Below are 20,026 nucleotides of genomic sequence, written 5' to 3' on the forward strand. Positions count from 1 at the left end.
GCACCTAGAGCCCGTGCTCCGCAACAAGAAAAGCAACCGCAATGAGAAGCCCACACACCATAACGAAGAGTGGCCCCTGCTTGAGCAACTACAGAAAGCCCACGTTCAGCAACGAAGCCTCAATGCAGCCAAAAAATAAAATGAAATAACTTTTTTTAAATGGAATTAAATTAGAAATCAATACCAGATCTCTGGAAAATCCCCAAGTAATTAGAAACTAAGTAATATACTTCTAAATAATGTGAGGGTCAAAGAAAAAAATCAAAAGGGAATTTAGAAAGTATTCTGAACTGAATGAAAATGAAAACAACTTATCAAAATGTGTGGGAAGCTGCTAAAGCAGCACTTGAGAAATTTATAGTACTTAACACCTATACTAGAAAAGAAAGATCTCAAATCAGTGACCTCAGCTTCTGAAACAGAAAAACAAATTAAACTTAAAGTAAGTAGAGAAAAGGAAATATAAAGATCAGAGCAGGTAGCAATGAAATAGAAATCAGAAAATTAACAGAAAAATCAATGAAACAAAAAATCAGTTGAGATCAAACCCTCAGCCAGACTGATCAAGTTAAAAAGATATAAATTACCAATATTAGGAATGACAGAGTACAGTACATCAGTACAGATCTACAGACATTAAAAGAATAAAAAATATTCTGAACTTTATGGCAATAAATTTGAAAACTTAAACGGACAAATTCCTTGAAAGAAACCAAATACCAAGGCTCACTCAAGAAAAAGCTAACATGAATAGCTCTATATCTATGAAAGAAATTGAATTTTTAGTTAAAAATCTTCCTGTGAGGAAATCTCCAGGCCCAGATGGCTTCACTGATGAATTTTACCAAACATTTAAGGAATAAACAATTCTACACAAACTCTTTTGGAAGATGGAAAAGGAAGAAGTATTTCCCAACTCATTCTATGAGGCCAGCATTACCCCATACCAAAACCAGACAAAGACAATACAAGAAAACTACACACCAATATCATTCGTGAATGCAGATGTTACGAGTTGTAAACAAGGGACTTCCCTGGTGGTCCAGTGGTTAGGACTCCACACTTTCACTGCCGGGGCCCGGGTTTAATCCCTGATCAGGGAACTAAGATCCCACAAGACGCGCAGCCCAGCCAAAAAAAGAAGTTGTAAGCGAAATTTTGACAAATCAATTCCAGTAATATATAAAAAGGATAATACATCATGTACAAGCAGGGTTCACCCCAGGAATGCAAGACTGGTTTAAAATATGAAAATCAATCAATGTAATTTGCTATAGTAACAAACTAAAAAAAGGAAAACCATACAATTATCTGAACAGATACAGAGGAAGCATCTGAAAAAATTCAGCATCCATTCCTGAATAAAAACTCTGAGCAAACAAGGAATAGAAGGGAACTTCCTCAACCACCTAAGGGTCATCTACAAAAAACCTACCGATGGCAGAAAGCATACTTCATAGTCAAAAACTGAATGCTTCTCCCAAGATCAGGAATAAGAGAAGGATTTCCATTCTCACCACTACTGTTCAACCTTGTACTAAGCTTCTTGCCAGTGTAATCAAGCAAGAGAAAGTAAGAAAAGGCATCCAGATTGGAAAGGAAGGAATAAAACTGTCTTTACTCACAGATGCTATGATCATCTACGTAGAAAATCTGCTGGAGTCAATAAAAAAGCTACTAGAACTACTAAGTGAGTTTAACTAGGTCACAAGATATAAGATTAATGTACCAAAACACTTGTATTTCTAGATACTAGCAACAAATGATTGACAATTTATAAAAATGTCACAATAGTATCCAAAAAATATGAAATATTAAGGGATAAATTAACAAAAGATTTTCTCCCCAAATTGATCCATAGATTCAACACAATCCCAATAAAAATTTCAGAGGGTTTTTTGTAGAGTATGTCAGATGTAAAAAGAAGACATGAAACTACATAGTATGATTTTTAACTCTAAATTAAAATTAGGCAATGACAAGGTCTTGAAAGAAATGGACTAAACTTGTTAGCTGGAGTTGTGTTTGGGTCATGGGCTTTAAAGAATGTTTACTTCTATTTTTATCTCTTTCCAAGTTTTCTTAAGTAGATATGTATTAATTTCTATAATAATAATAATAAACATTTAAGTTGGCTACCAAATGACTGTTCTGCTTTGTATAAAACTATATGAAGATACCTCCATATGCAAATCATACAATAAACTATTCTAAGCATATTTAGAAAAATTTAATATACTACAAATAAGATAATAAGGCAGAGCTATTTTCAGAAATGACCAGTTGTTGAAGTTTCAGAAATGAGAACCAGGAAATAAACTTACCGATAACCTCAGAACACCAAAATTGGCAAAATCATAAATGAGAATCTGGTAGAACAGTTCTTCACTGAAAATAAAAATGAAGTGACATTAAGGAAAAGCTGAATCCATGCTTCAGAGCCAAGCAGTAGGGACAAAATGGGAGAGATAACCCGAGACGGGCAGGACAGAGATGTGCTGCTTCGCGGTGGCCTTTCTAACAGTCCTGGGATCTCCTGCTCCACCAGGGCTTTGGTGGCCGGCCTCTGCACAAAGGTCAGACCACTAAGACCATCTGCCTTGTCATCACCCGTGCTCTGTCCCCACCCCTCTGGTGCTGTAAAAGGTTCTAACACTCAGTAGTGATAAAGTTAAGGAGTTTTTGTTTGCTCACCTTTTCCCCACTTGCAAAGAATCCTATAAATCACTTCTTTTACAACTCACCATTTAAAAAATATGGGCTGTATAGGGAGGGCAGGGACGTGACCCCGGTTTTAAATCCAATCAGTTGGATTTAAAGGGCTGAGAGTGGGCGGTGCAGCAGACGTCCGCCAGAGCATCTCCCACAGTACCCTGCTGTACAGAGCACACGCTGCGATGCTCCACCAGCACTAAGCCCTTAGCACCCAGTTCACAGCAGCCAACTTTTATTGCGCACTGGGCATCTACCAAACCCAGGCATCTCATGTAATTTTACCTTCACAAAACCCTGCAAGTTAAGTAGTAATAACCCAAATTTCTCATCTTACAGATGAGAAATCCGAGACACAGATTAGGAAAGTGACTTGTCCATGGTCACATAAATGGTAAATGGTTGAGCCCGGATGTGAAACAACATGTGACTCTAAAGCCAGGGCCCTTTCCAACTATGTCATCCTGCTCTCCCTGGCTTTTCCTGCCTCTGCCTCCAGGACTACTCTTCTAGCAGCTCTGCTTTTTTCACATTCGCACCGATTTACCTAAGTTTGGTGGTGTTGAGAAGGTATAACTTGGTCTGATGCTGTGCCAAGGCCCACTGAGGATTCACACAGCCCACAAATGAGTGGTTACGCAGCACCTCCCGGAGAGCTGGAAAACAAGACACAGGTCAGTAACTGCACCCCACCAACACCTCTGCAGCCCAAAGCACCAGAACTAGAGACAACAAACAGGTACCTGAATGGAACCTCTTGCTGAAAGTACACACAAAGAAGGAATAAGACAGAACTAGTCTTTCAAAATGCAACAAGGAATTGCCAAAAGATTTAGGAATACTCAAAGATCACCATCCAAGACAAAGCAGGAAGCCAGAGAAGTAACAAGAGCTCTGAAACCAGCTTTATCCAAAGACACTGGAGGAACTGCAGGTATCAACAACTTCAGTTTTTGCAGGCTCTGAGGTGTAGAGAAAGAAAAACAGAAGCCTAGGAATGTTGCGAAATGTGGACTGTAACAGGAGGCCACTTCCCCTCTTTTGCAGCCAGGATTCACACTAAGCAGGTTGCTTGACAACTTAAAGTGGAGATTTTAGTTTAAACTGATTCCAGGGCTGACTGTTCCTCCAGGTTCCTGATAGAATCAAATGCAAATTCTCTCTGGAGAAATTCATCTTCAACCCAGACTTCAAATAATTCCTCACAGATAAAGTACCAGGACTTAGTGGTCAAAAAGTTACAAAATACACAAAGAAACTAGGCACCAAGAATTAGAATCCAGAAGAAATCACGGAATCACATCTGCCAAGTTTTAGAGACTGGAAATACTGGCAAAGATGATAAAATAATAAGCATGTTCAGTATGCTTAAGAGGTATTAAAACATTGAGTAAGTGACAGGAGACTATCAAAACTGATCAAGGAAAGACAAATATATGATATCACTTACATGTGGAATCTAAAAAATAATACAAATAAACTTATTTACAAAACAGAAACAGACTCACACACAAAGAAAACAAATTTATGGTTACCAAAGAGGAAAGCAGGTGGGGATTAATTAGGATTATGGGATTAACAGATATACACTACTATATATAAAACAAGGACCTACTGCATACCACAGCGAACTATATTCAATATCTTGTAATAACCTAGAATGGAAAAGAATCTGAAAAAGAATATGTGTGTGTGTGTGTGTGTGTGTGTGTGTAACTGAATGACTGCTGTATATCTGAAACTAACAATATTGTAAATCAACTATAGTGCAATTTAAAAAATAAATAGAAAAAGGAAACAGAAATAACACCAATCTTACATAAACTCTTTCAAAAAAGAAAGGAAGAATAATTCCTACCTCACAAGGTTAGCATAACCCTAATACCAAACCTGAGAAGACATTGAAAAAAGGAAAATTTTAGACCAATATCCTTTACAGTCATAGGTGCAAAAATCCTAAACAAAACATCAGCAAATTAAATCCAGCAATATATTAAAAAAAAAAATAAGAATAATACAATCAAGAAGAGATAAGCCCAGGAAAGCAAGGTGATTTAGCGTCTGGAAAATCTCACCATATTAACAGAATAAATGAGAAACACGTGATCATTTTAGATATAGAAAGAGTATTAGACAACAATTTATAATTAAAAACTCTCAACAAACTAGGAACAGAAAATAACTTCCTTAATCTGAAAAGGGCATCTATGAAAAACCTCCAGCTAACATCATGTTTAATGGTGAAATACTGAATGTGTTCTTTCCACAATGGAGAACAAGATAATTAACACCCATGCTCACTCATCCTATTTGACGTTGTACTGGGGGTCCTAACCACTGTAGTGAGGCAAGGAAACAGTATAAAAATATGAAAGGAAAAAAGTAGAACTGTCTCTATCTGCACCTTTGGCAAGGCCACGTGATACAACATCTTTTGTATTTTAATATGCTAACAGGTGGGGGTCAAAATACCATGGTAAACAATGGGGAAAATGATTTTATTCTGACTCAATCTTAAAAATTTAAACCAAAGTTAATAAAAATAAGTTTATATTAAAAATGATCAAGGAGATTTCAAAAAAAACAAATAAAATTTCTAAAAATAAAAAATATAATAACTGAAATTAAAAATCAAGATAGACTGGGGCTTCCCTGGTGGCGCAGTGGTTGAGAATCTGCCTGCTAATGCAGGGGACACGGGTTCGAGCCCTGGTCTGGGAGGATCCCACATGCCGCGGAGCAACTAGGCCCGTGAGCCACAACTACTAAGCCTGTGTGTCTGGAGCCTGTGCTCCGCAACAAGAGAGGCCGCGATAGTGAGAGGCCCGCGCACCGCAATGAAGCGTGGCCCCCGCTTGCCACAACTAGAGAAAGCCCTTGCACAGAAACGAAGACCCAACACAGCCAAAATTAAATAAATTGTCTAAAAAAAAAAAATGGCATGAACGTTACCACAATAAAGGGGGAAAATACTCTTTAAAAAAAAAATCAAGATAGACTGAACAGAGTGGACAAAGTTGGCAAGGTAATTAATGGTAAGGTAGATCTAAAAAAATTATCCGAAGTGCAGCACAGAGAGACAAAGAAATGGAAAATATGAAAGACAGCTTATGCAATATGGAGAAGAATAAATATGTAAGTAAGTCCCGGAAGGGGCGGGGGACAGGGAGAGACAGTAACTGGAGACTCTCAAGACAAAAGATCAGAGAATATCCCAGAAGTGATGAAAGACACCAAACCTCAGCTCCAGGAAGCCCAACAAAATCCACACCTGAGATAAGCAGGACACTAAAGAGATCTTAAAAGCTCTCAGAGAGAAAAGAGAGAATACCCACAAAGTATTAAAATATAAGACTGACAGCTGAATTTTCAACAACAACAATAGAAGCCAACGACTGATAAAATAACACCTTCAATGCATTGAGAAAAAAATAATTGCCAATCTGGAATTTTAAGCCCAGCAAAGAAACTTATCAAAATAAAGATGGATTAGACAAAGCAAAACTCAGCTTGCCATCTCAGGCCCCACAGAAGGAGGTGCTTAGGGCAGACCATGAAAGGTCTGAGGAAAAGAATTATGAGCAGAAAATATTGGCTAAACCCAAACAAACTGACAGTAACAACATAATATGGAACAATGAGATATACACATGGAAACTGTGACTATAACACCATATACCAAAAATTAATTCCAGGATTTAAGTATAAGCATTTTAGGAGACAATATAAGAATATAGATTTAATTATCCCAGAGATAGAAAGAATTTCCTAAATAAGATTAAAAGGCCAATGTGTGGTAGAGGAGTGATCAAGATGGCAGAGTACTAGGACATGAAGCTCACCTCCTCCCACAAATACAACAAAAATACATCTACATGTGAACAATTCTCACAGGATACCTACTGAACACTGGCAGAAGACCTTAGACCTCTGAAAGGGCAAGAAAATCTCCAAGTAACCAAGTGGGGCAAAAAATAAATAAATAAATAAGAAAGCGAGAAAGGAATCGGGACAGGACCTGCATCCCTGGGCTGAAGCTGTAGAAGAGGAAAGGTTCCTGTACCCTGGGAAGTCCCGTCACCAGTGGGGAATCAACCAGGACAGAGGGAGAGGTTCAGAACCTCAGAGAACACAGCAACCAGTTTGCAGCAGTTAGAACAGAAAAAGACATGCACAGACAGTCAGTACCACAGCTCTGCACTTCTGAGCCTGAGACACCTATCTGCCGATACAGGCAGGGGCTGGGTGCGGAAGCTTGAGCTTCAGAGATCAGACCCAGAGAGAGGACTGGGATGGACTGCACGGAAACAGCCTGAAGGGGCTGGAGCCTGGTGCAACCACACCTGATGGTGTATGCAGAGGAAGCCTGGGCTGCCTTAGAGGCCAGGTGCCATTGTGTCAGTAGTGCGTGAGGGGAGGGGCGGGAACCACCACTACAGCCTTTCTACCCGCAAGAGCTCTAAGGCAGCAAGACACTGCCTACACGAGCTCCAGGAGCAGTCACGAGTCGCTGCTGTTCCCGGGACTTCAGGAGCAGTCTCGAGCTGCGCACCTTGCCCTCCTAGACTCCAGGAGCAGTCCCGAGCCACCTCCATTCTAATCATGCGCTCTGGGGGCACACGTGAGCTGCCACTGCCACTGAGAACTCCACGACCAGGCACCAGCCACAATATCTGCACATCCACTATCAAGAGGTAACAGCCAGCACACACTAAGGAAAGAGGTAGCAGACATCCAGACTAAAAACAGCCCTCACACCAAAAACTCTTAAACCCACACAAGCTACACAGGGAGGCTTCCACATATAAATAGCCCTCCAAGACCACAGCAGATAATTGTTTCTCCTAAACTCATAGAGCAAGAGAACTATAAGTAAAATGAAGAAGCAGAGGAACCACTCCCAATTAAAAAACCAAGAGAATTCCCCTGAAATAACAAACAATGAAACAGACCTCTTCAGTCTAAGAGACACTGAGTTCAAAAAGGAGATAATGAAAATACTGAAGGAATTTAGAAAGGCTATTGACAGAAATGCAGAGTACGGTAAAAAGGAACTAGAAGCTATAAAGAGGGACCAAGAAAAATTAGAAAACTCATTTGCTGAGATGAAAACTGAACCAAAGACAATGAATAGCAGAATAAGTAATGCAGAAGAATGAATAAGTAACCAGGAAGATAGAATAATGGAAATGACCCAATCAGAACAGCAGACAGAAAGCCAAATGAAAAAAAAAAAAAAAAAAATGAAAGCAACATAAGAGACCTATGGGATAATATAAATTGTGCCAATGTATGCGTAATAAGGATTCCAGAAGGGGAAGAAAGAGAAAAGGGGATCAAAAATGTATTTGAAGAAATTATGGCTGAAAACTTCCCAAACCTAAAGAAGGAAACAGATATCCAGGTACAGGAAGCACAGAGGATCCCAAACAAGGTAAACCCAAACAGACCTACACCAAGACATATTATAATAAAAATGGCAAAAGTTAAAGAGAGGATTCTAAAGGCAGCAAGAGAAAAACAAAGGAGGCAAGGGAACCCCCATAAGGCTATCAGCTGATTTCTCTACAGAAACACTGCAGGACAGAAGGGAGTGGAAAGATACATCCAAAGTCCTAAAAGGGAAACATCTGCAACCTAGGATACTCTACCCAGCAAGATTATCATTTAGAATAGAAGGAGGGATAAAGAATTTCTCAGACAAGCAAAAACTAAAAGAATACAGCAATACTAAACCTATCCTAAAGGAAATATTGAAAGGTTTTCTCTAAATAGAAAAGAATCCATAGGAAAGAGAAAATCACAATCAGAAAGCAAGTCACCTAAATAAGCCAGTACACAGATTAAAAAAAAAAAAATCTGTGAAACTAATAATAACCACAATGAAACAGCAAAAGGATGAACATGAAGATGTAAATAAGGAGATCAAAATCATAAAATGTGGAGGAGAAAAGTAAGAAAATGTAGATTTTTTTTTTCATTCCCTAGAATGTGTTTGAGCCTAAATGACTACCAGTCTAAGACAAGTAGATATAGGAAGGGGTTAATATACTTGAAAAATGGTAACCACAAATCAAAAACATACAATAGATTCACAAAAACCAAAAAGAAGAGAACATAAGCATAATACAAAAGAAAATCATCAAACCACAAAAGGAAAAACAAAAAAGGGACAAAGAAGAAATATAAAATCAAAGGGAAAACAAAGTTTAAAATGGCAATAAATACATATCTATCAATAATTACCTTAAATGTCAATGGACTAAACACTCCAATCAAAAGACAGAGTGGGAGATTGGATAAAAAAGCAAGAGCCTATAATATGCTGCCTACAAAAGACCCACTTTAGAGGAAAGGACACACATAGATTGAAAGTGAGGAGATGGAAATAGGTATTTCATGCAAACTGAAATGAAAAGAAAGCAGGGGTTGTAATATTCATATCAGACAAGATAGACTTTAAAACAAAAGCCACGAAGAAAAATCTAAGGACACTATGTAATAATAAAAGAATTAATACAAGAAGAGGATTATTACATTCATATATGCACCTAATACAGGTCAACATATATGCAACTAATACAGGAGCACCCAAATACATAAGATAAATACTAAAAGACATAAAGGGAGAAATTGACAAAAATACAATAACAGTAGGAAACTTTAACGTCCCACTCACATCAATGGACAGATATTCTGGACAGAAAATCAGTGAGGCAACAGAGATCCTAAATAATACAATAGAACAGTTAATTAGACTTAATTGATATTTTCAGGACATTACATCCAAAAAAAAAGAAATTCTTTCCAAGTGCATATGGAACATTTTCTAGGATTGACCACATACTAGGGCACAAAACAAGCCTCAACAAATTTAAGGATATAGAAATTGTCTCGAGCATCTTTTCTGACCACAACAGCATGAAACTAGAAATCAACCACAGAAATATGTGGAAAAAATGATTACATGTAGGGCTTCCCTGGTGGCACAGTGGTTGAGAGTTCACCTGCCGATGCAGGGGACACGGGTTCATGCCCCAGTCCAGGAAGATCCCACATGCCGTGGAGCGGCTAGGCCTGTGAGCCATGGCCACTGAGGCTGTGCGTCCGGAGCCTGTGCTCCGCAATGGGAGAGGCCACAACAGTGAGAGAAAAAAAAAAACAATTACATGGAGACTAAACAACATGCTACTAAAAAACCCAGCAGGTCAATAATGAAATCAAAGAAAATTTAAAAATACCTTGATATGAATGACAATAAAAATACAACCATACAAAATCTATGGGATGCAGCAAAACCCTTTCTTAGAGGGAAGTTCACAGCCATATAGACCTTCCTTCCTCAAAAAACAAGAAAAATCTCAAACAACATAATATACCACTTAAAAGAATTAGAAAAAGAAGAACAAAACCTAGTCAGCAGAAGGAAAGAAATACTCAAGATCAGAGAGGAAATAAATAAAATAGAGATTTAAAAAAAATAGAAAAAAATCAATAAACCAAGAGCTGGTTCTTTAAAAGGTTAAACAATATCGACAAACCTCTGGCCAGGCTCACCAAGAAGAAAAGAGAGAGAACCCAAATAAACAAGATAAGAAATGAAAAAGGAGACATAACAACCAACACCACAGAAGTACAAAAAACCGTAAGGGAATACTATGAACATGCCAACAAATTCAACAACCTAGAAGAAATAGACAAGTTTCTAGAAACATACAGCCCACCAAAACTGAATCAAGAAGAAACAAATAATTTGAACAGACCAATCACTACTAATGAAAGTCCACGACCAGATGGCTTCACAGGCAAATTCTACCAAACCTACAAAGAAGAATTTATACTGATCCTTCTCAAACTCTTCCAAAACATTGATGAGAACACTCCCAAAGACATTCTATGAAGCCACCATCACCCATGACACTAAAACCAAAGACACCACCAAAAAAGAAAATTAGAGGCCAATATCTTTGATGAATATAGATGTTAAAGTTCTCAAAAAAATATTAGCAAACCAAATCCAACAACACATAAAAAAGATCATACACCACAGTCAAGTGGGATTCATCCCAAGTTCACAAGAATGGTTCAACATTTGCAAATCAATCAATGTGATACACCACAGAAACAAAAGAAAAGACAAAAGCCACATGATCATTTCAATAGATGCAAAGAAAGCATTTGACAAAATTCTACATCCATTCATGATAAAAAAAACTCTTACAAAAGTGGGCATAGAGGAAACATATCTCAACATAATAAAAGCTATTTATGACAAATCCACAGCCCATATAACACTAAAAACAGTGAAAAGCTGAAAGCCTTCCCACTAAAATCTGGAAAAAGACAAGGATGCCCACTCTCGCCTCTTCTATTCAACATACTATTGCAAGACCTAGTCACTGCAATCAGATAAGAAAAAGAAATAAAAGGTATCCAAATTGGAAGGGAAGAGGTAAAATTGTCATTATATGCAGATAACATGATTCTATATACAGAAAACCCTAAAGACTCCACACAAAAACTACTAAAACTGATAAATGAATTCAACAAGGTAGCAGGATACAAGATTAACACACAGAAATTGGTTGCATTTCTTTACACTAACAATGAAATATCAGAAAGAGAATGTAAAAAAACAATACCTTTCAAAATCGCACCCCCCAAAATAAAATATTTAGGAATAAACCTGACCAAGGAGGTGAAAAACCTATACACTGAGAACTATAAAACATTAATAAAGGAAACTGAAGATTCAAAGAAGTGGAAACATATCCCATGCTCTTGGATTGGAAGAATTAATATTGTTAAAATAGCCATACTTCCCACAACAATCTACAAATTTAATGCAATCCCTATCAAATTACCCATATTTTTCACAGAACTAAAAAAAAAATTGTAAAATTCATATGGAACCATAAAAGACCCAGAATTGCCAAAGCAATCCTGAAGAAAAAGAACAAAGCAGGAGCCATGCCCTCCCAGACTTCAGACATACTACAAAGTGACAGTAATCAAAAGAGCGTGGTATGGGACTTCCCTGGTGGTCCAGTGGTTAAGACTCTGCACTTCCAATGCAGGGGGCCCAGGTTCGATCCCTGGTCAGGGAATTAGATCCTGCATGCCGCAACCAAGAGCCCACATGCCACAACTAAAGATCCCACATGTCGCAATGAAGATCCCACATGCTGCAACAAACACTCAGTGCAGCCAAATAAATAAATAAATAAATAAACACAGAACAGCAGCAACAAAAAAAAACAGCGTGGTATTGGGACAAAAACAGACATATGGATCAATGGATCAGAATAGAGAGCCCAGAAATAAACCCATACACCTATGGCCAATTAATCTTTGACAAAAAAAGCAAGCATATACTATGGGGAAAAGACAGTCTCTTCAGCAAGGATGCTGGGAAAACTGGACAGCTGCATGTAAATCGATGAAGTTAGAACACTCCCACTCACCATACACAAAAATAAACTCAAAATGGCTTAAAGGCTTAAACATTAAGACATGACACCATAAAACTCCTAGAAGAGCTCAAAGGCAAAACACTCTGACATAAATTGTACCAATGTTTTCTTAGGTCAGTGTCCCAAGGCAATAGAGATAAAAACAAAAATAAACAAATGGGACCTAATCAAACTTAGAAGTTTTTGCACAGCAAAGGAAACCATAAACAGAAGAAAGGTAAGCTACAAACAGGGAGAAAATATTTGCAAACAATGCAACCAATAGGCCTAGTATCCAAAATATACAAACAGCTCATACAGTTCAATAACAAAAAAACTAAACAACCCAATCAAAAAATGGGCAGAAGGGCTTCCCTGGTGGCGCAGTGGTTGAGAGTCCGCCTGCCAATGCAGGGGACACAGGTTCGTGCCCCAGTCCGGGAGGATCCCACATGCCACAGAGTGGCTGGGCCCGTGAGCCATGGCCGCTGAGCCTGCACGTCTGGAGCCTGTGCTCTGCAACGGGAGAGGCCACAACAGTGAGAGGCCTGCATACCGAAAAAAAAAAGGGGGCAGAAAACCTAAATAGACATTTCGCCAAAGAAGACATATATTTAGGTCTTTAACCCATTTTGAGTAAGACCAGATACTATAAAACTCTTAAAGGAAAACATAGGCAGAACACTCTGACATAAATCACAGCAATATCTTTTTTGATACATCTTCTAGAATAATGTAAATAAAAACAAAAATAAACTCAAAGGCTTTTGCACAGCAAAGAAAACTATAAACAAAACGAGAAGACAACCCACAGAATGGGAGAAAATATCTGCAAACAATGCGACTGACAAGGGATTAATCTCCAAAGTTTACAAACAGCTCATGCGGCTCAATATCAAAAAAAACACAAACAACCCAATCAAAAAATGGGCAGAAGACCGAAATAGACATTTCTTCAAAGAAGACATACAGATGGGCAACAGGCACATGAAAAGATGCTCAACATCACTAATTATTAAAGAAATGCAAATCAAAACTACAATGAGATATCACCTCACACCAGTCAGAATAGCCATCATCAAAAAGTCTACAAATACCAAATGCTGGAGAGGGTGTGGAGAAAAAGGAACCCTCCTATACTGCTGGTGGGAATGTAAATTGGTACAGCCACTATGGAGAACAGTATGGAGATTCGTTAAGAAACCAAAAACAGAGCTACCATATGATCTAGCTATCCTACTCCTGGGCATATATCTGGAAAAAAACATAGTTCAAAAGGATACATGCACCCCAATGTTTATAGCATCACTATTCACAATAGTCAAAACATGCAAGCAACCTAAATGTCCATTGAGAGATGAATGCATAAAGAAGATGTGGCACATACATACAGAGGAATATTACTCAGCCATTATAAAGAATGAAATAATGCCATTTGCAGCAACATGGATGCAACTAGAGATTATCATACTAAGTGAAGGAAGTTAGAGAAAAACAAATATCTTATCACTTATATACAGAATCTAAAAAAAATGATAAAAATGAACTTATTTACAAAATAGAAACAGACTCACAGGCTTAGAGAACAAACTTGGCAGGGAGGGATAGACTGGGAGTTTGGGATTGACATGCCCACACTGCTACATTTAAAATAAATAACTAATAAGGACCTACTGTATAGCACAGGGAACTCTGCTGAATACTCTGTAATAACCTAAATGGGAAAAAATTTTGAAAAAGACTAGATAAATATATCTATTCTTTAGATAGATATATATAACTGAATCACTTTGCTGTACACCTGAAACTAACATAACATTGTTAATCAACTATACTCCAATATAAAATAAAATGTTAAAAAATAATATTAAAAAGTTTAAAAAATATATATGGGGGGGAGCATTCATAAAAAAATACCACATGAGCCCCAAACTGAGGGAAGATATTTTCACGTAACTGATTACTGTCTAGAATAAACATATAAAGAACTTCTAAAATCAGTTAGAAAAGACCAAGCACCCAACAGAAACATGAGCAGAAAACTAGAACAGGCACTTAAGAGGAAATACACCGGCTCAGCTTTATCAGTGATCAGGGAAACACGAATGAAAACCACCATTAGACACCTTTTCACTAACACCAAACTGGTAAAAAGTCTGACAATATCAAATACCGGAGAAACAGTGGAGCAAAGCAACTCTTCACACTGCTGGTGGGACCACACACTTAGCGACCCGTTTGGAAAACAAGCTGTCACTTTACAAGCCAGCAGTAACCCTAAGTGTGTGTCTACTCTGCACAGAGCTTCCCGGCCAGTGTACCAAGCTCCTGATCTGCTCAGGTCCAGGAAAGGGGCTGGGGGCTGAGACGCAGGGGTGACACCCCTGGAGTCCTCCACATGTCCTTCCATAGCAGAATGAATGACTAAACATGTGGCAAAGTCAGGAAGTGGAATCTATTACAAGCACAAAAAGTAAACCAGAACGTAGCAAGATGGATGAATTTTAGGAATATGTGTACACTTATATACACTGCAGAAAAACAATATAATTCCCTTTATACAAAGTTTAAAATTTGTACAAGTAAACAATAAATTTTGTAGGGCTACAAATATGGGTGGTAAAACTATAATAAAAGAAAGGAAATAATAATCACAAAATGTAGGGTCACAGTTACCCTAAGGGAGGAGGGAAGGGGCTGGACAGGGAAAGAGCACACAGGGCTGCACAGGTGATGGCAACGAGCTGTTCCTTTAAGTTAGCGTTCATTTGTTTTCTCCTGTAGATCCTACTTATGTTTCATAAGCATGATTTTGCATCTACTAATTTATCTGAGTGTGTGTGTGTGTATGTATACATATATATATATTTAATGGAAAAAGTAAACATACCACCACAAAGGGGGACAGGGAAGGGGGTGGAGACAGCAGGGCAAGGGTCTGGGGACAGCCATAAGCCTGTACATCACATTTTTACTGTACTTTTTTTTTAAGCTTGGACACCACACATGAGTTCTCACATTGTTACATAAGTTCTGCAACACTCTCTGCTCCCCCCGCAGAAAGAGGCTTATTTTCCTCATTTTTAGAATAAGTGTTCCCCTCTGTTCCCACTGGAAACTCAATGTCTCTACAGGATGTTCTGCGTAGGTGGAAAATGATTATTTTAAAAGCTGGAGAACATCAAATAATCCTGAATAATGAGGCACTGGAGGAAAGAGAAGCAGTGTAATTCACTAAAAAAGGGTCAGAGATTTTTCCATACAGACTTTTCATCAATGCTCTGACGCATCCACAAGCCACCAAAGGCCCAGCCTGGGCAGGGGGCCGCGAGGGGGGCGTTGGCTCCCTGCAGGGGGCTCAAGCCAGGCAGGAGGTCGACAAGGAGGACAGGCAGGGCTTCTCCTCCCTGGGCTCCATGAGGCTGCTTGCACCCATTCCGGCCTCCTATCAGGACCTCTAGAACCTGTGCTTTATTCCTCTCCTAGTTAGGCCCACAGCACTGGAGGTCTGCGGGCGTTTCCCTGCCATTCTGCCAGCAGCAAAATAGGACCAAATGCTCTGTGCTTCAAAGCCAAACCACACATCCGAGTTCACAAGGGCAGCCTAGGGTCTCAGCACGTTCTCTGAGAAGCAAGTAAAGCCACCTGAAGGAAGGGTGTGCTGTCCTCTGGTTCCTAAGGGTCACATGTGGAACTTGCTTCCTGGCAGCCCCCGGGCGCCAGGGCCTCTGGCTGCTGCCTGAGCTTATCAAGCAGCCCTTCCAGGCAGATGTCACCCTGTCACCCTGTTGACACGGCCTCTGTCTCTGTTCCAGAACGTCCCTCATTCTACCTTATGTCACAGCTGGCGATTTACCAAACACCCGCCCCCCAACAGCGTAGACTCCTTTAAGACAGGGGTTTGAGTGCATTCAATGCATTTTCTGCCTCAGGGCTCAGCGCGGTGCAATGTCTGCTGAACTGACTTCTGGGGGGGGGGGGTAAAATTTTTTTAATATTTATTTTTATTAATTATCATTTATTTTTGGCTGCATTGGGTCTTCGTTGCTGCACATGGGCTTTCTCTAGTTGCAGTGAGCGGGGGCTACTCTTCGTTGCGGTGCATGGGCTTCTCATCGCAGTGGCTTCTCTTGTTGCAGAGCACAGGCTCTAGGCGTGCGGGCTTCAGTAGTTGTGGCACGGGGGCTTCAGTAGTTGCGGCGCACAGGCTCTAGAGCGCGCGCTCAGTAGTTGTGCGCACGGGCTTAGTTGCTCCGCGGCATGTGGGATCTTCCTGGACCAGGGCTCAAACCTGTGTCCCCTGAATTGGCAGGCGGATTCTGAACCAATGTGCCACCAGGGAAGCCCCCTGAACTGACTTCTTGAACAAAAAGAAGCTGTTACATGGTGACAAACCATAGAAGAGTGTGTACACTTAAACCCAGGACTGTTCACCAAACATCAAGAAAATAAAGTTGCGGATGAAAGGCTAAGCACATTTTCAGATTCAAGCGATAGCAAGTAACTTATGACATTCCTCATCCTCCTTAACAGATCAAAATTATGTGACTGGCAATAAGTAACTTAGTCATTATTAATCCAGGATAAGCCTAATTCCATGGAACACGTGACGGGATACCAGGCCAGAAATTATCCTCGTTGGTTGCTCGAAAGTGTACCCAGGAGGACTGGGTAAATCCAAAGACTCCAGAGTTGTCTGATGGAGCATTCAACTCTGACGTCCCTCAAAAATAGATTCCAGGGCTTCCCCTCTGAGGCAGCTCCTCCCAATCCCTCCTTCAGCAAAGATCTCCTGAGTCCCCGAGCCAGGCACTCTGCCAGGTACCGCGATGAAATAATCACACAAATAAGTGCAACTAAGAACATCGTTAAAGGAAAGCATCTTACTTCCTTCCTGGGCCAGGGTCACAGCTCTGTGGGGGCACAGCCAGGCTCTGGCCTGCCTCCCCAGATCTGAGCTTCAGAGAAATCCCCATAGGCATTCAACTCAGAGACAAGCAGCACCCCGGCCTGGGGCCGCATCAACAGACGCAGTGAGCAGGGCCCGAGGCAGCGGCACCCCACCCCCACCTTTGCACATGGCGTCTCAGGTGTTCACCACAACAGCCCGGTAAGGGCTGTAGCAGGAACACCATTTCACAGAGCAGGGAAAGGCCCCACAAAGGTGAACAGACTTCTGAGTGGCTACGGAATGGTGTAGCTGGCAGGGGCTTCAGCAGAGTCCTCCTGGCTCCAAAGTGCTCACCCCACTCCCCACACCAGGACTGGGACTCCCTCTGTAGACCCTACCCTGCATGTCTGAAAATAGCCTCAAGTCTGAGGGATCAGGGATCACATGCTGTGCTCATCCCAACATGTGATCTAGAGCAGCTGATCTAGTTTTGCACCTAAATACTGGGCTAGCATCTCTGATGCAAGCCACGCCAGTAACGACCCACCCTCCACAGGGCAGGCACCCAGGCCAGTTTTGCCTTGTAGGGATGTTCCAACTAATCTGTCCTCTCCATCTTCCATTTCCTTATCTTTAAAACAGAGATAACAGCATCTGCTCTGCCTCCCTCACAAGACTATTCTAGAATTAAATGAGGTAACACTCATGAACATACAATTTCAGAACATTTAGATTCATCAGCACTTCATCAATGAACTCCAAACCTGACCAAACCTGGTGCAGGTTAGCTTTGTACTGCACTGAAAACAGTTTGCAACTATTCAGAAATTTATTGAAATTGTAACTTTAAATAGCCTGCTTTGCATAAGGAATACAAATCCTTAAAGAAAACTCAGTAAATTCCAAATGTGAGGGAGTCTGTCAATTAAGCAACTGTGAGGAAGGCTGCTAAATAAATCAAGTCATGACCCAACCTCCTCTTAATTATTTAAAATGGTTTTAAAAGCTCCCAGCTTGAAGGCCAGTAACAGAGGGAAAGAGCAATGGGAGAAAATCTTAACGGAAACAGAAATCAGAAGCCAACTGGCAGTGCCGTCTGCAAGTTGCAAGGCCTTAGTCACAGGAAGCATATAGCCTTCCAAGGGAACAGGCCCCCTATGCCTTTCCCCACATGCAGACACACAAAGGCCCAGAGTGCGAAGAAAAGAAAGAACGGGCAAGGAAAGGCAAATTGAGGCCTTCCTGCATTCATTCAAACAAGCAGTACCTGAGAGAGAAGATGTAAGGGGCCTCTGAGTCAGAGCAGCTGTTTAGGAGGCTAACAGTCAGTGGGAACCGCACTAAATTGCTCCTTGGCCACGCCGCACAGCTTGTGAGATCTCAGGTCCCTGACCAGGGATCAAACCTGGGCCCTCAGCAGTGAAAGCGCAGAGTCCTAACCACTGGACTGACAGGGGATTCCTCACTCATTTCTTTTAGAAGTCCAGGTTGTCATATTTTAAGATAACTTTCAACACTGCTATAAAATGTTAACTTGTTTAATCAAGAAATGGGTAGTAGGGCTTCCCTGGTGGCGCAGTGGTTAAGAGTCCGCCTGCCGATGCAGGGGACACAGGTTCGTGCCCCGGTCCAGGAGGATCCCACATGCCGCGGAGCGGCTGGGCCCGTGAGCCATGGCCGCTGAGCCTGCACGTCCGGAGCCTGTGCTCCGCAACGGTAGAGGCCACAGCAGTGAGAGGCCCGTGTACTGCACAAAAAAAAAAAAAAAGAAAGAAAGAAATGTGTAGTAGATGAAAAATGGCAAGGCCAGGGCTAAACTGTGTAGACTCAAGTGCAGAGCCGCCCAGTGGAGCCCAGCAATGATGGCTCCACCTGGAGCACGACTGTAACTCATAACGTGGGGTCAGGACTGCTATTAGGGCCAAGTCACTATCACACACCTCAGTCCCTGTGTCAGTTCATCCCTGAGAGGTGACGAGCCCCCTTCCATTACTAAAACCATAAAGTTAGTTTTGGAGTAATGGGGACTCAAATGGAGTTTTATACTCAGGTGTTCTGAAAGCTATTTCTGAGGGATTTTTCACTTTATCTTTAGGATATAAAAATATCTATTGACTCCTTACTCTGTACCAAGTGTTTTACTTACATTTTCTCTCTAACCAGCAAAATAATCTTCAAGCGTGAAATTAATCTCATTTTACAAATGAGGAAAAACTGAGTCACAGAAAAGTTAGGTCATGAGTCTAAGGTCACACAACAGAAGCAGTAGTGCCCAGATACAAACTAGGGCCCTCCAGAGCCTGTGCACTTTCAGCAACAGCACACCCAGGGCAGGCCGTGCTGCTTTTAGCTAAGACAGAAATCAAACTGAAGATTATTTAAATGACCACTTTACTCTGACTCCTCTGGTTTAACGAGAGTACCAATTAATTCTAACTAAAACCAGAGACTACTTTTTCCCTTCTCTCCCAGTTGAAAATTATTTTTCAGCTGCTGCTGCTGTGGGTTACTAAAGGAAGCGAGGTTTGTTCAGCACACTGCAGAGGCTGTCCCAACACAAACGCTTCCTGAACTTCCCAAACCTTCACATTAGCAGTTCTGGCCCTGGGAGTCGCAGGCAGCCCTCAGCACTTACGTACTCTCATGTCCCCGCTCACTGATTTCTTCCTGGAGACTCAGAATGCTGGTAAGGTTAATGATCCTTCTCCGGGGGGTACAAGCTGCTGTCATTTCCTTTTGGGATGCATCCTCCACCATTTCCAAATCAGAGCCTTCCCGATGTCTCTTTCTGCAAAGTAAACGAGGAACTGGCAGCTCATAACTATCTTAAAAAAACTGTTTCAAACTCAGTCAAATTTTGCGCCTTGCATTTTGGAGAAGGGAGCAGCTTCTCTGTGCCGGCTCTCCACATCTGGGGAGGGCTCCCTGTGCTGGAGGCGGCCAGCCAGATCAGGATGTCCTCCCAGATACT

General features: G+C 40.8%; 1 protein-coding gene and 1 non-coding gene across 4 annotated transcripts in view; one reads left to right on the forward strand and one right to left on the reverse strand.

Annotated features, from left to right (window-relative positions):
• MLH1 (mutL homolog 1) overlaps positions 1 to 20,026 on the reverse strand; it is a 51,465-nt gene that overhangs the window by 4,369 nt on the left and 27,070 nt on the right. For all 3 annotated transcript variants that reach the window (XM_027088329.1, XM_027088328.1, XM_027088330.1), the window contains 3 exons: positions 19,695 to 19,843; positions 3,260 to 3,368; positions 2,325 to 2,388 (listed from right to left, as the gene is read on the reverse strand). In XM_027088329.1, the coding sequence (XP_026944130.1) occupies positions 2,325 to 2,388; positions 3,260 to 3,368; positions 19,695 to 19,843 (322 nt within the window). The remainder of the gene's footprint in view (positions 1 to 2,324; positions 2,389 to 3,259; positions 3,369 to 19,694; positions 19,844 to 20,026) is intronic.
• TRNAG-UCC (transfer RNA glycine (anticodon UCC)) lies at positions 11,747 to 11,819 on the forward strand. The gene has a single exon. It is a non-coding gene; the product is annotated as a tRNA-Gly (tRNA).

This window comes from Aethalodelphis obliquidens, unplaced genomic scaffold, assembly GCF_003676395.1.
Source record: "Aethalodelphis obliquidens isolate GAN/ISIS:26980383/991018 unplaced genomic scaffold, ASM367639v1 scaffold62, whole genome shotgun sequence".
In the NCBI taxonomy this organism is placed as follows: Eukaryota; Metazoa; Chordata; class Mammalia; order Artiodactyla; family Delphinidae; genus Aethalodelphis; species Aethalodelphis obliquidens.